Raw genomic sequence first — 18,997 nt, 5'->3', positions numbered from 1 at the left:
TTTGGCCAGGTTGGATTACAGAACTCTTTTAATGAACCGTGAGCTGTGCTTACATTACAGGTGTCCACGATGCGTTCTGTGGAGGAATCCCTCAGGAACAAGATGGAAGAACTTGAAAGGATTAATAACCAGTTTAAGGATGAGCTGGATTATAAAGACTTCTATATCCAACAAATTAAGCAAATATTTTACTTGCTCTTAATTTTTATTAAATGAATGATGCAGGTTTTCCAAGCAGCAGGAAAAAGGTCAAAAAAAAAAAAAATTGGAGCAAAATGAAAGTGGCCAACTGAAATTAGTGGTAGACCATGAAAGATATTCAAATAATTAGTCACTACAGAGCACTGGCAGATTGTTTTCAATACAATAATCTGCATAGTAAATACATATGTAATACATGCATATAACCTGATCTTGTTGAGTGACATCATGATATGTTAATTGAAATGTCTTACCATAAATTCTTTTTATCAGCTTGAGTCCTTATTTATGCTTTATGAAAAGCTTATTAATTCTAGGCTGTCTTAAAGATTCTGCTTGTTTTTACTGTGTATGCTTTTCTTTCAACATGAAATATAGGAGCTGGTGGAAACTGAGAGGATGGAAGATATCTCCAAAGACTATGACCAACTATGTGACGGTCAGCCATTATTTGTGTGTGTGTGTGTGTGTGGAATATCCGTGTAAATGTTGTCACATTGCTAATGACTTTGAGTCTTCTGTGTTTCGATTTTAAAACATATCTGCATGTATTTGTATGTAAATATTTCAATGGAGATGCTCTATTTCTTTTAAAAGTGCTTTTGGTCATGGGAGAATCTTGATTTGAGAATAATGGGAGCTAGTAGGGAGTTCATCTGTAAATTTTCAAACCTTCAGATCTGTGTGCAAGGGATAGAACAATTGAAGTTATGCGGATGGCATTAGAAGAACAAGAGGAAGTGCAGCTTGAACAAGAAGAAATGCTTCAAGCTCAGTTAGAAGAGAACCAAAAATTAGCTTCAGGTAATCTTTCCAGGGAAAGGGAGCAGGGATGCAAAAGGGGTTTAGACGTACTGTGATAGCCACTTCCATTTTCATGTGACTGTTACTTAGGCATTAACGTTCCATAGTAAACAACAACTCTCTTGTAGTTAAAGGCTTCTGTTATTTCTTTATGTCTGTAGCAGATAAAACCGAAGCTGCTTTAGTAAAAAGTCATTGGTGTGGTATTTCAAATATATATTTGAAATGATATGCTATCTAACCTCATTTTGTGTATTGAGTAGAACTGATTGCATGGAAACACAAATACAGTGAACTGGAATACCAGAGCAATAGTGACTGGCAGCAAAAGAACAACGAAAGTGATGAGGCAAATTTGAATGAAAACAGAACAGAATTAATAAAGCTGCAAAAAGAGCTGGAGGTAACTTAACTTCAAAGTTGTAACTTGATAAAGTAAACTGTTATATTGATTACAGAAACTTCCTGTAAAAGCTGCAGTGCAACATGCAATAGGGACCAGGTGCAGCTTTTTTGTGGTACGTTAAGAATGGCATCACTGATGCCCCCATAGTATAGGAAGTGTAGCCTTCCCTACATTATGCTGCCATGAGCAGTGCTTCTTTTGCTGGCCTCTGAACAGTTAGTTGTCTTATCCCATCTGATGTTATTTTTTGTTGTTGTTTGTTTGTTTTTTTAAATAAAAGTAGTGGGCTGGCAGTGGGAGTTTTCTAAGTGAGTATACAATAGGTTCCATCCACTCTGTTAGTGGAATGGTTCTGAGCTTCTTTCCTCCTTCACCTTGAGTAAGCTTATTCATGATATATTTTTTTAATGCACAGAGCCAATTCACTTTTTCAAGAAGAGGGGAAAGTTGAACATTCATTGCTTCATTCTATACCACGTCAATGTCCTATAAGCAGAGTATACTTATACAACTGTTGTTTGCAAGAAAGGAATACTAACTCAAAGCAAATTGTAACTTACGGTGTATTTGTCAAAACTGTTTTCTGTTAGTTTCTTGGGCAACTAATATAAGCTATCGAAATCATCATCTAACTTTATCACCAGGAAGCCTTTTTTGTTGGGCTGCGGGTCTACTAATTTTCCTTGGTTAAAAGACTTTTATTTTTTCCAAGCAGTTTCTCAGGTGCTCTGTCCTATATATGAGAATGTCTGCCAGTAGGTTTGATAGGAAAGGAGACTACTCCTACAGTGTAAACTATGTTGCTTTTCTTTGTCTTTCAACCCTAATGGAGCTGCAAGTTTTTCTACAACTGCTGCAAGGCAGCGTAAAGTGTTAGAAGTTTTTAAGTTAAAAGAGTTTTTCTTATACTGACTTTTGGTGTAAGTTCTGTAAAGCTTGTGTGAACATTTATAAAGAAAAAGAGATGTTTTATGGAAGCTCTGCAGTCTGAATAAGAAATACTGGAAATGATTATTTTTTAATGGAAAAGAACTAATGATTATCCAATACCTGCCTTTGGGAATATTCTGTAGTAAAAACTGCTAATGTTTCTGTTATCTTGCAGAAACAAGTCGATTTAATGATGACCTGGCTTTTAAGACTTTTATTCCTTAATGACTCACTATTTCATTTTTGGTTTCTTTGAAATAGGAAAGTGAGACTAAGTATCAAACTGATAGAAAAAAGTGGCTGGAGGAGAAAGAAGAGCTCCTAAATCAGATAAAAGAAGCAGAGAATCTTCGCAACAAAGAAATGAAACAATTTGCTGAGGACCGACAACATTATGGAAAGCAACAAGCAGAAATCGTAAGTTATGAGGTCCTGGCAGAGTTGTCTGGTGCCTGTAGTTTGGAGACAACTACATACCAAGTATTAACAGTAAGGGTGCATAAGAGCAGCTTGTCCAAGTCCCCTTGCTTTCTTATGCGCCAAAGCCCATATGAGAACTGCTTGATTTGGAAAAGGAAGGAATGGGGGGGCCACAAAAAGAAAGATCTTTCATAAGTGCATAATGAAATGTCACGTATGTGGGACATCAATAAGAAAATTACAGTTGAAAAATAGATCACTATTTAATGAGGCTAAGAAAGTACTTTGTACAATAGCTTTTGTTTGTTCTCTTTTCTGCAAAGCAGAAGGCCTTTAAGCCTTTATAAGGAAGAAAAGGCAATTGAGTTTCTAAAGAAACCCCACAAACTTCTCTCCAGATACTGAATAAAAATACTTGGTCAAACGGCCACAGTTTTGCTCCTTTATCACTTTCCAAATAGTGACTGATAAAGTCACTTGAGTTACTTGAGCTGTTTGCTGGGCTCTTGTCATGTAACTTCTTAAACATGTGAATCTGTACATTCTGCAAAGCTTTTTTTACATCTGGAAGTAGTTAGTCCCGACTTTCTGGACCTGCAAGCAGCATAGAAGGATGTGAGGAGCTTAGTATTAGTATCACTTTGTGACTTTATTTTCCTAAAGCTCATTAGTAATCATTAAATGAGCAAATTGAAGTGGAGGTTCTAAAATAATACTAATATTTTTTCACAAGGAGAGTAATGTAGGTTGTCTAATAGAAGCATGGTTTTGCTTCTGTAGGTTTGTAGTGCAACTAGTTCTAGAGCTCCTGTGGATCTTGAAGAGATCATACATTTACTAAGTCTGTAAAACGGTGCTAACTACCAAAGTGTTAGAACAGTTCAGTGTGTAGTAGGTGATGTTCACTGTTCATCTGTTCTTCTTTTAGGAAAGACTTGTTGCCCAGTTGGAGGAAAAGGACCGTAATCTTCAAAAGTGGCGTGAGGAGAGAGATCAGTTAGTAGAAGCTTTGGAAAAACAGCTCAAAACTTTGGCTTCTAATGTCATACAAAAAGAGACAGAAATATCAGAACTGAGACAATCTGCCTTAAAGGATTCAAGCAAGGTCAGCTCTCCTTTCCTCCTACCTGATTAGCTACTCATAAATTCTGTAAAACTCCTGTACCTGCTCTTTGTATTCTGGGTGTGGTTCTGTTCTTGAACACTGTCGTATTGACATCATGTGCAACTAACCAAAAAAAGCACCAGCTTTTATTTTTGTTCTTCAGAAACAGAATTTCTGTTAATTACTAAAATTTCAATTTTTTCAGTAGTTCAGATAAGCAGATGTCAGTTGGATGCTTATGATCCTACAATCAGACTGGACATCTGTAGCTTTTTCTGATAATTCACAGCATTTCCGGATCCCAAGCTAGGCTCAATACTCAGACAGTAGTTCTGTCTCAGGTTTCTTACTTTCTTTGCTTTCTCTGAGGTAGTATCTACAATGGCTTGAAAAGACAGAAGGGGACGTCGAGAGAGATTAAGGGAAGCATCAAAAAGCAGAGGGGGGATGATCTCTGGAAGTTGCATTTCTTATTTCAACATCCAGCTTTTAATCAGGATAGCCAATCTAAGCCGTAGCATAGAATTTCAGAAGCTAAACAGAAGACTAAATGAGTTGTGCTCTTTTGAGAATGTTTGGATTCACTTTCTCTGAGAAGAAAGATGTTCTCATAGCAAAACTTCCCCTACAACTGCCGACTTTTTCACAGTACCGAGGATTTGGGAACAAATAAAAGCTCGGGTTATTATATCTTAAGGGAGATGAAGGCTGAAGCACATAAGTAAAATAGAAGAATCAAAATATATTGTATTACAACTTCCCAGGCAATTCTGTGACTACTGCACTTGTAACAGTGACCGTACAAATCCGTGAAATGTTACTGTTCTTGAATAGTTAAGTGTTCTAGCCTGCAATTCTAAAACTGATGCTACTAAGTAATTGCAATACTGCTTGTGTGTGTTAATTCCCTTTGCCAATCCCACAACTCAGCAGTTTTTACTGTTTATTAGGATAATGCAACTGTGATAGAAGAGTTAAGAAAAGAACTGGCTGACAAAGATGACTTTATAAAGGAATTAAAACAACGCATTAACCACAGTAGCCCTCAGTGTTTGCCAGAAATACCTTTACTTGAAGAAAGACAAAGTAGAAGGAATGACTCTGTAAATGAAAAGGTATGATTATATTTATAGAAAGTCAGTACTTAACATCTTGTTAACCCCTTTTTGTTCTTCTGTTTTCCTAGGAGATACTGGAGCTGGAATCATTTTTCTTAGCATATAGTCCTTTAACTACATATTCAGTGATGAGTACTTGTTGGTTCTTTTTGTCTTACACTCAAGCATGAGCTCTCATCTTCTCAAAAATATTTTATTTACTAGAACACCATCTCTCTGTGTACATTATGGAACTTTTCCATGCAGTTTTCCATGTATTCGTATGTGGATGCTGAAGATTAGGCAGAGGTTTAGCCTTTGGTGTTCTAACATAGCAGCTGTGAGCGTGCAGAGTATGGGGGGAATGGATGACAAAACGACCAGCGTTACAGATTTTGTCCCTAAATAATGTCTCGCTTTCTCTCTTTTGGAGGCAGAATACTGCCTGAGACTGTTAGTGAGACCCAGTAGGGTGTATCTGAAGATCACACAATGAATAGATGTTACTACCTTCCCACACTTGTGCTGTGTTTCAGCTTACGTGTTCATGTGGCGTCTGAGCTTGAGGTTTTACACTGTAACTTTAGAAAACTCGAGATATTTTGGAGGTCTAATGCATAGCCTAATCTTTACTCCTTTTAAATATTTACAGCCTAGGAAACAACAAAGCAAAACTAAAACTGGAGAAAGTATTCCATTAAGATGCAAGGCTGAAGACAATTATTTGTCACGTCGATGTACTAGGAGCCTCACTTCATTAAATGAATCTGAGGTTAGTATGAAACTTCAGATCTGAAAATGTTGTGATTGTATTGCTTTTGATAAGGAATGAGTAGGAAAAGATCTCATGTTCTCTAAACAATTCCCAAGTTTTAATTTATTTATCCCTTTCAAGGTGATCAGATCACCTGTTTTTATAGCCTTTGATAGGAATAAAAGCTGTTGAAACAATTGTGTGATGAATTTTTGTCAGGTGCTGTTGAAAACTCTCCTCATGTTAATGCTTATGAAGTGGCTCATGATTAGATAAGTTACTTGGAAAAAATTCATGGAGCCACTGAAACGGGCACAGCAAATTGAACTTATTTTCTTCCTCTGCGGGATTTCTGAATATTGTTTTGTTAGCAGATGATGTTAATCATTCCTATATAAGTTTTTAATTGCTAACTTTCATAACATAGCAGTTACATATATTTTAAAAACAAAGTATTTATTAACCAACTTAATTCTTGGAAATACAGTGGGTGGTGATACTCCATTCAGATTCTTAGCAGAGCCTGATAAAGTGGCTCTGACTACTTTTTGACTTTCTACAATAAAAAAAAGCATTAAAAACAAGCATTAAAAAATGCTATTTCTACCTCAGTAAAGTAGTTGAAGAATTTAATCAATGAACTGCTTTAATGAACAAAACTAATAGCCAAGCTCAGTGATAATGGTTTAAGAGAAGGGAATTTCTCTTATCTTCATTGTGTATTTTCTTTGAAACCTGTAGACATAAATCAGCTTTTTAGACATCATGAGATGTCTAATACTGATATCTTCATGTCCTGTTTTTATAATTGAATGCTTATTTATTATTTGATTTACAGTGGAATAGTTACCACTAGCAAATACTTCCCTACTATTAGCAAAAGTGTTTAAAGTGTTCACTTTTGTGACATCAATTGTTCTTTCCAAAAGAATCATGGCTGAAACTTGTCTTATTTTCCCAGGATTTTGTGAAAAGTGAGAACACGAAAAATACAAAATCTGTCATGGCTTTTAATTCACCCTCTGCAAGTGACGAGAAAATGGTTGGTTTTTGTTCTAGTTTTGAAGCTAGCTTGGGACTTCCTGTAATTGTGTGGTCACACGAAAGAAGCAGTGTCTTATCCTTATGTGTATACCTGAATGGGAATCTTACATGCTTATGAGCTCTTCCTATTAAATTCCATAAGCTAACCAAAGGGCAAGTCAGTCTGTCCCCAGAGCGTGTAATGGCTGTACTGTGTAATGATTTGGAGGGAAGGATATTGCACACTGAATAGTTGGGAAGAGAAGCTTTAGTGTATTATCGTGTGCTTTTGTAAGTGAAGCCCTTGTATTAAACTAAGGTTCATATCATTAATATGCATGGCAGTTATTAAAAACAGATGTTCACATGTGATAGCAGTATCCTTGGCATGGTCAGAGTATGAGTAGTAGATTTTCCCATCTGTTGTCTTCTGTTTTGTATGTTTGTTTATTTTATGTAATTAGAACAGCTTATGTAAGAAACAACTCCACAGCTTGGGAGCTACTTTTAAAGAAACTACTGCCTTATTAAGAAACTTTAAGAAACGTATGCCTTGAAATAGCTGAGATTTTGACAACTCCCTAAAGGGTATAAAATTGTCTGCATTACTTGCCGTTGTGGTATCATCAGCATAATGAACAGAGGTGTCAGTAGTAAAGCTCAAAATGTCAACTTAAAATAACGTTGAACTAAAATGAAGTTTAAACAATGCTCTTGTTTCACATGTTCACATCTCTGTTGAACAGAAATCCGGAAAAGACTACTTCCTGAGAAAGCGAGTACATGCTTCAAGACTGACTAAGAAGGATGAAACACTGCAAAAAGTTGGAGATTTTATTCAAAGCTCTCCTTCTATTATACACTCTAAAGGTTGGTGTAGAATAAGTTTTATTCCATGTTTCTAGACATTGTAGAATGGCTTGTTTCTGCTGTAGGCTATTAATGTATGTGTTCTTAGAGAACTTGTCTGCCATGTTAAGTTGTCCTTTGATTTATGAAGTAAATGCATTTATTCGTCTCTTCAGAGATTCATTATTACATTTGTGAAAACCTACAAGTATACAGAGAAAGTTGGTTCTGTCTTGTGCTTCTGTCAGCACGAAAGTTAGGCCTGTTGTTTAACTCCTGCTGAAGTTTCTGACTTCCAGCGACTTCTGAGCCATGAAGTCTTTAAGCTGCTTTAAGTTGCCATATCTGAAGCTATAAACTGTTTCAGCTATAGAAATAATAAAGAACCTTGATGAACAAATACAATTTCTGAGTATTTTCACTTAAATTTTACGTGTCATTTATAAACCAAGTTTGTTACGAAGCTTTTTTTGCATTCAGTGATTTAAAGACTCACAAAACCAGTAAGTTGATTGGTTTATGTATCAAAACAAATTTCTTCTAGCCAAGAAGCTGATGTCAGCAGTAAGTTCTCCTAAATCAAACGAACCTGAAAGTCTCGAAGAAGGAGAGACCAAGCCAAAATGATGCAAAAGGAAGCTGTATTCAACTGTCGTTTCTGGCCCTCTAGATATACCTGCTTCTTCGGTAAGCGATTATACTGTAGTCTTGGCTTAAAATAAACTACTAAGGAGTCCAAACAGACTGGAGGTTTCATCTATTTGCAGGAGAAGGTTGAAAGTACTGAGGTATTTCTTTATTCTACCAAGTCATCCTTGTTGGTCTTCCTGCTGTTCTGTTTTATTTTGTCCTCAAAGATCTCTGTGTTTGGCTGGCTTACAGTTTACTAAGTAGGTGATGTAGCAATCACGGAGATGTCTTATAATTTGGAATCATAGATAATTTCAGTGTGTTGGAGTGGGATTATTCTACTACACGCTTTTCTAGAGCACAACTTAGACAGCTTTTTAGGTATGCTTAAACTACTCCTGTCTAAGCCAACTTGCAAAGGATCTGATGTGCCAGTTTCATGACTCTGTCGGCAGCTATTGTGCTAAGAACATTCTTGCTCTGTTGGAACTGCATCTTTTAATTATATTAGAGTCCTTTTTCTGTTCAGCAAAGTGATCATTTGCCCATACTGTAATATCCCTCTGAATTTTTTGATGATTTGACGAATGATAGGGGCAGAAACCAAAATGTTATATTTTTTTTGTTAGAGGATGAAGAAGATGAGACAGTTTCTTCTCTCACTGTAGTTCTGAGAACATGGAACTGAACCGAGAACTGAAATTCTGGGCAAGTCATAGCTACAGGGATTGAGGCTAAAAATGTTTTCTGAAAGCTTCATGTTTCACAAAACAAGTATTATAATACTCTTTTGAAAACAAGTATTTCAAAATGAAAGCTGCCTTCAGGCTTTCCTCAGATGTGTGTGCTTTTTTAAGATAAACAGGATTTTGTACATTCTCCATATTTGTTCCTTGTGATTAAGCTGCATTAAAATGATCTCGGTATCCCGTAGTTTTCTGAATAAAATATAATAAGCAAATGCCATTCTGAAATCCATTTAGGGGAAGAAATATGTTTGCGTGGGTCAAGAAGAGCTTGTCAGTCTTGTGCGAAAAGATGAGTAACTTTTGAAATGTTTTCTTCAGGAATCTGAGGAACAAAAGAAGGAAAGTGATCATCTGATCATCAAGCGACGGCTGAGATCCAGAACAGCTAAAAAACCTTGAAGAAGCATGTTTGTTCCCCTTTCTCAGGACATACTTTTATCGTATTATTAAAACTGGTTGTTAATAAACAGTAACAGTTACTCCGTTGTGTTCTTAAATTTGTATATAGGTGTACAGTGTCTCTCTGACAGTTTCAAACTGACTCCATTGAGGCTGAAATAAATACAAGCTTTCTTAAGCTGTGTTTGGATTTTATTGTGGTTAAGGGTTTATTTATTTTTGTCTTGCCTCCCCTGTATAGGAACAGTATCTCTAGGTCTGATTGCTATTTACCCATTGTGCAGTAATAACTGTACTTGTTCAGGATGGCCTGGCTTGCTTTTTTCACGTGACTGCTGTACTTAGCAGAACTCTGGCAGAGAGAAGAGCATGAATACACATTAATATTTATGTATACTTAATTTTTGGGCCTTTTTAAAGAATTTTCTTTGGAGAGACGATGGTGCCAATTCCTCAGTGTGGAAGAAAGGTGCTTTCCCTCACTTGTGCAAATTCAGCTTTAAATTAATAAACTTAGAAAAATAAACCCAATACATTTGGGGGGAATTCTAATATCCCAAATACTGTTCTCCCCCTCAGTGAGCTTTGAACCTTTAGATGCTGTTGGATGAATTAGCTGAAAGGTTCTCAGCTGGCAGTATGTCCTTGTGTTGTCTCCAAGTCCAACAGTTCCTATAGATTCAATTGCTCAGGAGGTAAAAACATGGATGAAAGCCGACTTGGGTGAATATTTGAGAGTTTGATGGGAGTGAATTGCCTTAAAAGCAGCTGGTGATAGAACAATATACTGATTGTATTTAAAAAAACCCACAATCGTACTATCTGTTGCTGTGCCGATAAGCTTTCTCCTTGCTTGTAGGCTTGTGAGATCCAGGTTTGCAGAAAACAATCTGTGAAAAATCATGGGAATCATGTGGTTTTATGCTCAGCAATCTCATTAAAAACTTGAACTGACTTTTAGAAGCTTTTCTCCATGGTGTTAGCTGGACAAATCTGCATGTGGATGTCAACATGGAGGCTTTTATTGACCTGGACTAGAAAACAGCATTCGTACCTACCAGGTGAGATGGGCAGCTACTGCACAGGTACACAGAAGAAACTGATGGAAGCATAAGTACTTGAAATCACCCTCCCTCCTATTTATTGACCTATATATGTGAATGCCGTGCATGAATGCCTCATAGCCAGATGTCAAAATGGAACAATGCTGCCTGAAGTGGTTGGTGACAATATGGAAGACGGTTCTGATTAGCTGCAGTTTGCAAATTACTTGCAAATATTTCATATCCAGAAGACTGCAATTTATCAGCCATGCAATATTGGAGGCAAAGTCATTGCAGGGGATGGGAGTGATCTACTTGTTCCAGAAGCTGTTAATAGAGCTCTCATTGCTACTGGGTACATCATGATATACACTTAATTACACTACTTTTCAAATGGTATTTTTATTATGAGAACAGCCTCATTGCTGCCTGCTGCTGCATGGGAAAAGTAGTTGCACACTTGGTATAATTATATGTGGTTCTCTGCTGCAAAACTGACCTTTTACAAAACGTCACATGTGGTGTTTGGCGAGTCTCAGGCTTGCCTAATTTCTGTGCATTTTCGTAAGGCACAGCAAGTGCAGAAAACAGGTCGCTTTGTTTAGGGAAAAGAAAAACCAACCACAAATGTTTAGCTGACTTGCGGAATCAAACTCTATAATCCAGAGATGGGTTGTAAAGCAGGTATGTTTATTCCAGCGTTGCGCAGCTCCGGGTGCAAGGGGGATAGCTCCTCCAAACTTGCACACCGACTTGTAAAGCCGTGATACAGAAAGCAGGCAGAAGAAACATCCTTCAAATCCAGAAGGTAAACTCCACCTATTCATTCCTTAACTGGGTTAATAAAGTGCATGGATTTGCCACCACTGAGTGTATGCATTCAACAATTCTACTACTTGCCTTCAAATGTTGTACCAAACTACAGCACTTGCTATCAAAAATTTTTGCAAAATTGGAGTCCAAACTCCAGAAAGTCTTCTATCCTTCTACAGTTCTGTATCCTTATAGGGTACCACTTTACCCTGACTGGGCAATCTCTTGCTTTTAACTTCTATTCAGGGCTTCATGTTTGGCCCTGATGCCCACACCCCTAAGTGCATCATGTTTGATATTGCTGTGACTCCTGGGGTACAACATTGTTTTTCCCCATTTGTGCTAATGTCAGACTTACAGTTTTGTCACGGGTTACTTAGATTTACCTATGCCCGTGACAGGGGAAGCCACCCCACGCCCCCCCCCCCGGGGCCTGGAAAGGAGGGGGAAAAGGGGAGTGGGATAAAACAGCGACAATCTAAGGAGGAAAAACTTATTTTACTAAATATGATATCGAAATACAAGATAACACAATATAATATAATTAAGGCTAACAAAATCGAACGAAACAGAGAGAGAGAGAGTCTCCGAAAACCGAGAGGCCTACTGTGAACTCTAGGCGACACGGCTGGAACGCTTCCCACTCTCCGAGAAGTTCGAGAGAAGAAGGAGGGCACTCCAGCCTGGGAACGAGATTATATAGAGTCCTGGTCCCGTGACTTATTGTTACTCCTGTTGTTCTCTGGGATATGTAGTCTTCTTCTGTGGACTGCACATTCAACAGAAGTATCCATACTTGACATGATGTTATGATGTGGAATACTGATAGCAAAATTACAAAATTACAAAACCATGACATTCCACCCCTTATTCTACATTATTACATCATGGTTAATATATACATATATATACATATACATGTATGTAAAATTGTGATAGCTAAATAGTAGAATTGCATGTAACATAACTAAATGTACAACTATAATAACTAAAATACACTACACATGCAAACATATATATATATATATAGATACATAAAATTATTGACTGCACTCCCCCAGCATCAAATTCCCTTGTGGCACACATTGAACATCCCCATCCTTCTGCATTACCCACCAAGTGCACCCAGGTCCCTGGGCAAAGACAGTTCCACGGATAGGTTTGCCCTTTCCAGAAGCTGGAAGGACCCAAACAGCTTTTCCCAACATGTTCTTTACATGTATAACAGGGACCTTATCTCCTTCTACAGTGTGTAGGGGGCTAGATTGACTAGGACCATCACGATTGACAGATCCTCTAGTATTGACCAGCCAAGTGGCTTCTGCCAGATTCTTCTCCCAGTGCTTAAATGTTCCACCACCCATTGCTTTCAACATAGTTTTCAACAACCCATTATATCGTTCAATTTTACCAGAAGCTGGTGCATGGTAGGGAATATGATAAATCCACTCAATGCCATGATCTTTGGCCCAAGTATTTATAAGAGAATTTTTGAAATGTGTCCCATTATCAGATTCAATTCTTTCTGGGGTGCCATGCCGCCACAGGACTTGTTTCTCAAGACCTAATATGGTGTTTCGAGCAGTTGCATGGGGTACTGCGTATGTTTCAAGCCACCCAGTGGTTGCCTCTACCATAGTGAGTACATAACACTTACCACTGCGAGATCGTGGCAAGGTGATATAATCAACCTGCCACGCCTCCCCATATTTATACTTTTGCCATCGCCCTTCCTCCCAGAGAGGTTTCATCCTTCTGGCTTGTTTAATTATGGCACATGTTTCACAATCATGAATAACCTGCGCAATAGCGTCCATGGTTAAGTCCACCCCTCGGTCTCTGGCCCACTTATATGTTGCGTCTCTTCCTTGATGGCCTGAGGTCTCATGAGCCCATCGAGCTAGAAATAATTCGCCCTTATTCTGCCAATCCAAGTCGATTTGAGCCACCTCAATTCTAGCAGCTTTATCTACCTGATGGTTGTTTTGTTGTTCTTCAGTAGCCCGACTTTTGGGCACATGTGCATCCACATGACGCACCTTTACAACCATATTCTTTGTTCGGGAAGCAATGTCCTTCCATAGTTCAGCGGCCCAAACAGATTTTCCCCTCCGTTGCCAGTTATTTTGTTCCCACCGCTGTAACCACCCCCATAAGGCATTTGCCACCATCCATGAGTCAGTATAAAGATACAGCATTGGCCACCTCTCCCGTTCAGCAACATCTAAGGCCAGCTGGACAGCTTTTACCTCTGCAAACTGACTTGATTCTCCCTTACCTTCAGTGGCCTCTGCAACCTGTCGTGTGGGGCTCCACACAGCAGCTTTCCATTTGCGATGCTTCCCTACAATGCGACATGATCCGTCAGTGAATAGGGCATATTTCTTTTCATTTTCTGGTAATTCGTTGTATGGTGGGGCCTCTTTAGCACGTGATACCTCTTCTGCTGGTGATGTTCCAAACTTTTTATCTTCAGGCCAGTCCATGATTACCTCTAGGATTCCTGGACGATTGAGGTTTCCCATTCGCGCTCGCTGTGTAATCAGCGTAATCCACTTGCTCCAGGTGACATCGGTAGCATGATGGGTGGAGGGAACCTGTCCTTTGAACATCCAGTTCAGCACTGGCAGTCGAGGTGCCAAAAGGAGCTGTGTTTCAGTCCCGACTACTTCGGAAGCAGCCCGAACCCCCTCATACGCGGCTAAGATCTCCTTCTCAGTTGGAGTGTAGCACTCTTCAGACCCCTTATATGATCGACTCCAGAATCCCAGGGGTCGGCCTCGGGTCTCTCCTGAGGCTCTTTGCCACAAACTCCAAGTAGGGCCTTTCTCTCCAGCAGCAGTGTAGAGGATGTTCTTTACATCCTGTCCAGTCCGTACTGGCCCCAGGGCTACAGCACGGGCTATCTCTTGTTTAATCTGTTCAAAAGCCTGCTGCTGCTCAGGGCCCCATGCAAAATCATTCTTCTTCCGCGTTACCTGATAAAGGGGGCTTACAATGAGGCTGTAGTTTGGAATGTGCATCCTCCAAAAGCCTACTGCACCCAGGAAAGATTGTGTCTCTTTCTTGCTAGTTGGTGGAGACATGGCAGTGATTTTGTCGATCACTGTTGGGATGTGATGACATCCATCCTGCCACTTTATACCTAAGAACTGAATTTCCTGGGCAGGTCCTTTTACTTTGCTTTGCTTAATAGCAAAGCCAGCTTGTAGAAGAATCCGGATTATCTGCTCTCCTTTTGTGAAAACTTCTTCTGCTGTATCGCCCCACACAACAATGTCATCAATGTACTGCAGGTGTTCAGGAGCACCACCCTGTTCCAGTACAGTTTGGACCAACCCATGGCAAATGGTTGGGCTGTGTTTCCACCCCTGGGGCAAACGGTTCCAAGTATACTGAATGCCCCTCCAGGTGAAGGCAAACTGTGGCTTGCATTCTGCGGCCAAAGGAATAGAAAAGAAGGCATTGGCAATGTCAATGGTGGCATACCATTTGGCTGCTTTTGACTCCAGCTCGTACTGGAGTTCCAACATGTCCGGCACAGCAGCGCTCAATGGGGGTGTGACCTCATTCAGGCCACGGTAGTCTACTGTCAGCCTCCATTCTCCACTGGCTTTACGCACTGGCCATATGGGACTGTTAAAAGGTGAGTGAGTTTTACTGATCACTCCCTGATTCTCCAACTGGCGAATCAAATCATGAATGGGGAGCAAGGAATCCCTGTTGGTGCGATACTGCCGTCTGTGCACTGTCTTTGTAGCAACCGGTACCTGCTGCTCTTTTACTCGTAGCAGCCCCACAACAGACGGGTCCTCTGACAGGCCAGGCAAAACAGACAGCTGCTTAATGTTGTCCATGTCTACAGCAGCTATCCCAAAGGCCCATCGATACCCCTTAGGATCCTTGAAATGCCCCCTTCTGAGGTAATCAATACCCAGTATACATGGAGCCCCTGGGCCAGTCACAATAGGATGTTTTTGCCAGTCTTTGCCAGTGAGGCTTATTTCAGCCTCCAGCACAGTCAATTCTTGAGAGCCCCCAGTCACTCCAGAAATATGGATTGATTCTGTCCCTTCATGACTAGAGGGCATTAGGGTGCACTGTGCACCGGTATCCACCAGTGCCTTATATTCCTGTGGTTCTGATGTGCCAGGCCATCGAATCCACACAGTCCAATAAACTCTATTATCCCTTTCCCTCCCCTGACTGAGGGCAGGGCCCCTCTATTGGTTACCTGTGATGACTGGAGCAACTCCACTGGTGGTTGGTATGTCTAGCAGTTCTTTCACCCGTGCTCGTAGTGCAGAAGTAGGCTGATCATGCCACTTCCTCATGTCTTCTCCACGGTCACGTAGGTAGCGCCACATGGAAACACGCGGTGCAATCGTACTGTTGTTCTTTGCTCGAGCTGGGAAGCGTGTGCGTTTAACAGCTGAGACTTTTGATGATGCAGGTGGGGAGTAGGACTGGACTAGTTTGATCAGATCCTTCATTAGACCTGGTGGCCCGTACGAGGATTGACCTTCATCAGTTGTTTCTGATACTATTACGGGATCATTACAATTAGTTGATGGAAACAATTTCTTGCACATTTCATCTACTCGGTTTTCTAGCCGTGAGATGGCAGAAACTGCGGCATGCAGTTGGGGGAGCTGCTGATCGATGGTTTGAAGCATTATAATCAGCTCAACAACTCGGGGCCATCTGTCCACGAACCCTTTAGATCCTGATACCAATGACTGAGCAATTCTCTCTGGTGCTGTACTTGTGATTTTCTGCCACATGTCAGGATCGGCCCTCACTCTCTCAGGGTCAAGTTCGCTTGAATCAGGGCTGTACAACATTTTCGCCATGGCCAATTCCCTCAGGCGCTGAATACCTTTTTGGACGGTATTCCAACTATCAAATTTAGGCTTCAAAGCATCCTTATAGGGGTACCTTTCTCTCACGGCTTCTAACAGCCGCAACCAGAGAGTGGCAGCTCCATCTGAACATCTGCTAATCCCTCTGTCGATACCTGCATCTTGGGCAATGCTTCCTAGTTGGCGAGCTTCATTACCATCTAGAGACAAGCTGTTGGCCCCGTTGTCCCAGCAGCGAAGCAACCAAGCAAGGATACCTTCATCTTGACGCCGTGTGAACTCCTTTCTTGAGCCTTGGATTTCAGTCAGCTTCAGAGGTCGACAATAGGTGATTTCCTCCTCATCATCAGTCTCTTCTTCATGCCTCTTGGTTTTTGCCTTTGCTTTTTTCGGTACTGCTCCATGCCCGGCACCTGGGTCTTCTGCAGCCCCCCCCTGTGCTTCTCCTTCTTTTCGTTCTAGACGCATGGACACCCGTTTCCATTTCTTGCCTTCCACAGGGGCAACTGATATTGCTACTGATGCCTCCTGTGACTGATCAGAATTAACTTGGGCTTGAATCTCAGATCGGAAACTCTCTCTCTCCAGAATAGTATGATACAAAGCACGGTATGCATAAGCCAAACCCCACATAAGGTTTACCTCCTTAGATCTCTGACCCAAATACTCACTTAATTTCTTAGGGTCCCTTAGGTGTTCAAGAGTGAAATCCCATGACACTGCGGGTCCCCATGCTTCTAAGACTTTTCCTAAACCTTTCCATATTCCCTGCCAGTCATCATTCTCTGGTTCTGGAGGGGACTTCCGCATAGAACGAATGCATAGGAACATATATGCATGCATTGATAGTGATAACATGAATGCAAGTATGAACCCTATCTCAGTTATTGAAAAGCGTGTGGAAATCTGAGAGTAGAACCTAAATAAAAAGGGGTTTTTTAGCCTGTACAATGAATTAAACATGGTGGTGTTTGTAAAATTGCCTGTTCCATCTGGGATGCAAGTATTTGTAAAATTGCCTGTTCCATCTGGGATGCAAGTGTTTGTAAGATTCACAATTCCATCTGAGGTGTAGATGCCAAAATTCTGACCATACCACATCTCGTAAAAGTACCAGGCAGGTGTCTCCATCAGTATCCACCTTATTAGGCTATATATCTGCACAATTCCACAACACCAAATTATGGTGTTAATAGTTGACCAATACTTTAAGAAGATCATAATTGCTTTCAATCCCTTAAACAGAGCAACTGGGATGAAGAGTGGATTCATAGCTGGCAGGCTCTGTAAAAGTCAGAGCTAGCTAGCTTTGCTCTAAGGGAGAAAGAAATCCCTTTGTTTTCTACACAAAAGTTAGATAGCAATGCTGAGAATGTGCAGCAGCCCTTAATGTTGACAATTTGTCTGGTATTTCAAGGTCACGTTCTCTGTGAGCAGCTACGGAAAGATAACACTCCCAACACTCCCATAACGAAGCTCTTTAAGAGCAAAGAGAGAGTTGTTCTAAAAGCTAAAAAGCTCTATGCCCGCATCCTCCACCAAAAAATCTGTCACGGGTTACTTAGATTTACCTATGCCCGTGACAGGGGAAGCCACCCCACGCCCCCCCCCCCCGGGGCCTGGAAAGGAGGGGGAAAAGGGGAGTGGGATAAAACAGCGACAATCTAAGGAGGAAAAACTTATTTTACTAAATAAGATATCGAAATACAAGATAACACAATATAATATAATTAAGGCTAACAAAATCGAACGAAACAGAGAGAGAGAGAGTCTCCGAAAACCGAGAGGCCTACTGTGAACTCTAGGCGACACGGCTGGAACGCTTCCCACTCTCCGAGAAGTTCGAGAGAAGAAGGAGGGCACTCCAGCCTGGGAACGAGATTATATAGAGTCCTGGTCCCGTGACTTATTGTTACTCCTGTTGTTCTCTGGGATATGTAGTCTTCTTCTGTGGACTGCACATTCAACAGAAGTATCCATACTTGACATGATGTTATGATGTGGAATACTGATAGCAAAATTACAAAATTACAAAACCATGACAAGTTTTTAAACAGTCAATATTGTTGGACCCTTAGCTCCAGTTTTATTAAATTTCTTGCCAGAGCAACCTGGCAGGTACAAGAATTTCTGTATTCCTACTTAGTTTATATTTAATTAATCCAAAAAAAACGTAAACCTTTTCTTGTTGGGCAGTAGCTTCTATTACTGTTACAAAACCATCTATGAGTAGTAAGAAGCACCCATATCCACCAGAAAATAAATCTCTTTATCCTGCTTCCCTAGATGCAATTTCCCGTTGCAGTTTGCACACTGCTTTCCTTTCAGTGGGGCGGAGCCCTCCCTGGGCACTTCAAGCCCCCACTCCCCCCACCTCTCCCTGAGGGGATCTCTGGGTCCTACGGCCCTATTCTGGCACCACAACAGTAACAGCTGTTATTATCACCAATTCCCTTACTATCTGTTTGTCAATCAGTTTTGTTTTGTTTTCATAACGTTCACCTCTTTTCAGTCCTGACATCCCTGTTATACCTTGCCAGCCCTTACTCCTCCAGCCTGTGTCTGTCCCAAACTCTCTCACTTTCCAAACTCTCATCATTACAAAAACTACTAACATCCTATTTCAGTTTCACCTCCTTCTCTCCAGGTGTCCAGTGCTAACACTGGGATTTCAGTTTTCCTACATCTCTGCACATGAAGGCTATTCTCACTTCCATTGCCCCCTCCTCCCCACCTCCCCCCTTTGCTGCTTACAGCAACAGTCTCCATACCCGGCTCTCTCTCACTCCAAGAGTTCTTGCAAGGGGGGGGGAAACAATACAGGGAGTTGCTCTCATACCAGCACACATAAACTCACTTTCTCTTTAACACTTTTTCCTTTGTACACGATTTCTCTATTTGTACCTTCAGTT

At 40.5% G+C, this 18,997-nt stretch overlaps 1 protein-coding gene across 4 annotated transcripts; it reads left to right on the top strand.

Annotated features, from left to right (window-relative positions):
* Positions 1–40: 40 nt before the first annotated feature.
* On the top strand, positions 41–9,429 carry LOC146755437 (kinesin-like protein KIF20B). Of its 4 annotated transcripts, XR_014938059.1 has the most exons (11): positions 43–640; positions 880–1,005; positions 1,269–1,408; positions 2,603–2,758; positions 3,690–3,866; positions 4,817–4,981; positions 5,616–5,735; positions 6,679–6,759; positions 7,487–7,610; positions 8,134–8,276; positions 9,287–9,429. XR_014938059.1 is itself a non-coding variant. In XM_085525562.1 (10 exons), exons 1-10 carry the CDS (start codon positions 601–603, stop codon positions 8,214–8,216), a joined length of 1,212 nt encoding a protein of 403 aa, XP_085381688.1. In that variant the 5' UTR covers positions 43–600; the 3' UTR covers positions 8,217–8,589. The 4 variants fall into 4 exon arrangements, 3 of the variants coding, with proteins under 3 accessions (XP_085381689.1, XP_085381688.1, XP_085381690.1); XM_085525562.1 differs by lacking the exon at positions 9,287–9,429 and having other exon boundaries at positions 8,134–8,589; XM_085525563.1 differs by lacking the exons at positions 880–1,005; positions 9,287–9,429 and having other exon boundaries at positions 41–640; positions 8,134–8,595.
* The last annotated feature ends 9,568 nt before the right edge of the window (positions 9,430–18,997 follow it).

Source organism: Coturnix japonica, chromosome 32, assembly GCF_054131305.1.
Source record: "Coturnix japonica strain WE chromosome 32, WE-NBRP24, whole genome shotgun sequence".
NCBI lineage: Eukaryota > Metazoa > Chordata > Aves > Galliformes > Phasianidae > Coturnix > Coturnix japonica.
The sequence above is the reverse complement of the archived record's forward strand: the minus strand, read 5'-3'. Positions and strand labels throughout refer to the sequence as shown.